Source organism: Eurypyga helias, unplaced genomic scaffold, assembly GCF_000690775.1.
Source record: "Eurypyga helias isolate BGI_N326 unplaced genomic scaffold, ASM69077v1 scaffold34680, whole genome shotgun sequence".
Lineage (NCBI taxonomy): Eukaryota > Metazoa > Chordata > Aves > Eurypygiformes > Eurypygidae > Eurypyga > Eurypyga helias.
The window spans coordinates 608-2319 of NW_010226861.1; the positions used below are offsets into that span (position 1 = coordinate 608).

The 1712-nt window shown below is 62.9% G+C and overlaps 1 protein-coding gene across 1 annotated transcript; it reads right to left on the minus strand.

Annotated features, from left to right (window-relative positions):
• Nucleotides 1–1050: 1050 nt before the first annotated feature.
• LOC104511961 (sulfotransferase 1C1-like) lies at nt 1051–1645 on the minus strand (the record flags this gene model as incomplete). Its single annotated transcript, XM_010154771.1, has 3 exons — nt 1051–1163; nt 1287–1467; nt 1551–1645. Coding segments are annotated over 3 exons (389 nt in total), but the record flags the coding sequence as incomplete, so codon positions are not given.
• Nucleotides 1646–1712: the final 67 nt, after the last annotated feature.

A 1712-nucleotide genomic window follows, 5' to 3' on the forward strand; every position in this document is an offset into this window, starting at 1 on the left:
GGGCGTGCGGATCAGCTGTCTGTTTGCAACCTTGGGAAAACTGTCCCTGGTTGGTCCCCAGGGCCGAGTTCCCAGTGAGGCGGGATGCTCCGTGTCAGGAGTTCGGGGGTTTTGCGGGCAGGGACATGCCCTCCCTGCCCGGCCGCCTGTTCATACGCCAGAAAAATGGGCTGCGTGTGCCGCCAGCAAAGCCAGGAGCCGGGGAAGCGCAGAGCTTTCCACTGGCATTTAAATAAGTGCATGGAAAGGATTCATTCCTGTGGGAGCGCTCCCCTCGTAGCTGACTCTTTGGGAGTCGGATGTGGGTTGCATCTCTTTGGGGATGAAGCCACCCTGTGAGATTGCCTTGCCAATGCCTTGCTGGGGAATTTGGGGCTCCGAAGCAAACCCTTGCCCACAGGGGGTCGGGGACTGGTTTGTTCCAGCCGTCCCCAAGTCCAGGCTCGGTTGGAGGTTGGATTCCCCATCCGGCAAGGACGGATGTTGCCGAGCGCAGCCATACGCTGGCAGGGGGGCGCTCCCACAAACCACGGGCTGACGAGCTCGAGCTTGACCAGGGAGGCCGGGGCGAGCCCCACCACCGCCCGCTCTGTCAAGAGACTCGCCACAACCCGGAGGCGTGAAAGCTCCCGCGCACGCAAGAGCCGTGGGGCAGCGGGCTCACCGGCGCTTTGGGGATTTTCCACTCCATTTGACAACCTTTGGTCCCTCCAGGTGCCTTAGGATGGGGCTGGGGTGGCCCAAGGGGCCAGCGGTGGTTGTGGGGAGAGTGCCTGCCCCCAGTGATGCCCGGCCACCGCCAGCTAAAACCCTACAGCACACACACCCACCCTCCCGATGGCTGAGCATGGGGGTGCCCCTGGCCGCTGCCCAGGATGCAGGGGTCCAGCCCCCCTACCTTTACCCATAGGCAATGACTCACCTTCCCATTTTCCCTATTTATTGCAGGGGGAAAAGCAAATCGGCATGAGGATGCTCCATCCAGAGCCACCTTGCCCAGCGGGGGAGTGGGGAGAAGTGGAGCTCTCCTTGGGAAGGGGGATGAGCCCCTCACGCCTCCATCTGGAAGCAGAGGTCGGAGCCCACCATGTGCTCCTGGTAGTGCCGGTCGAAGCGCTCGTTCTGGGCTACGGTGAAGTGGTTCTTCCAGTCCCCAGAGATCCCTGGGGGCAAGAAAACAAGTGGGGCAAATCCTGACACCCTGACATACTTGCAGCCTCGGATGGGGGCTGCAGTACATCCCGGGAACCCCCCTCCCAAGCCCTCTACTGCTGGCCGAACCCCACCTTTCCGGAGGAAGGGGGAGAGGCTGTGGTCCATCAGGGCGGTGGGCATGGTCTCGTAGTTGGCGGCAGGGTTCTTCCTCATCTCCTGGAAGGAGGTGTGGTGGAGGATCCTCGCCACCGTTCCCTCCGCCACCTCCTTGCCCAGGAAGCGCAGGATCTTCTGCACCTCTCGCCGTGGGTCCTGCGGGGCGGATGACACAGGGAAGCTGCCAAAAAAGCCTGGAGGGGGTAAGGGGGCTGACTTCCCCTCCGTCCCACCCTCACCTTCTTCATGTCCTCGTAGAAGAGGTAGAGGAGCTGCTTCTCCTGCTTCTTGTCCCACCAGCCCCGCACGTGCTCGTACCAGGACCCGTAGGCCACTGCGGGACGCGGTCGAGGCGTTAGCCGAAGGGCAGGGTGGCAGGGGACACCCTTCCCACCGGCGTT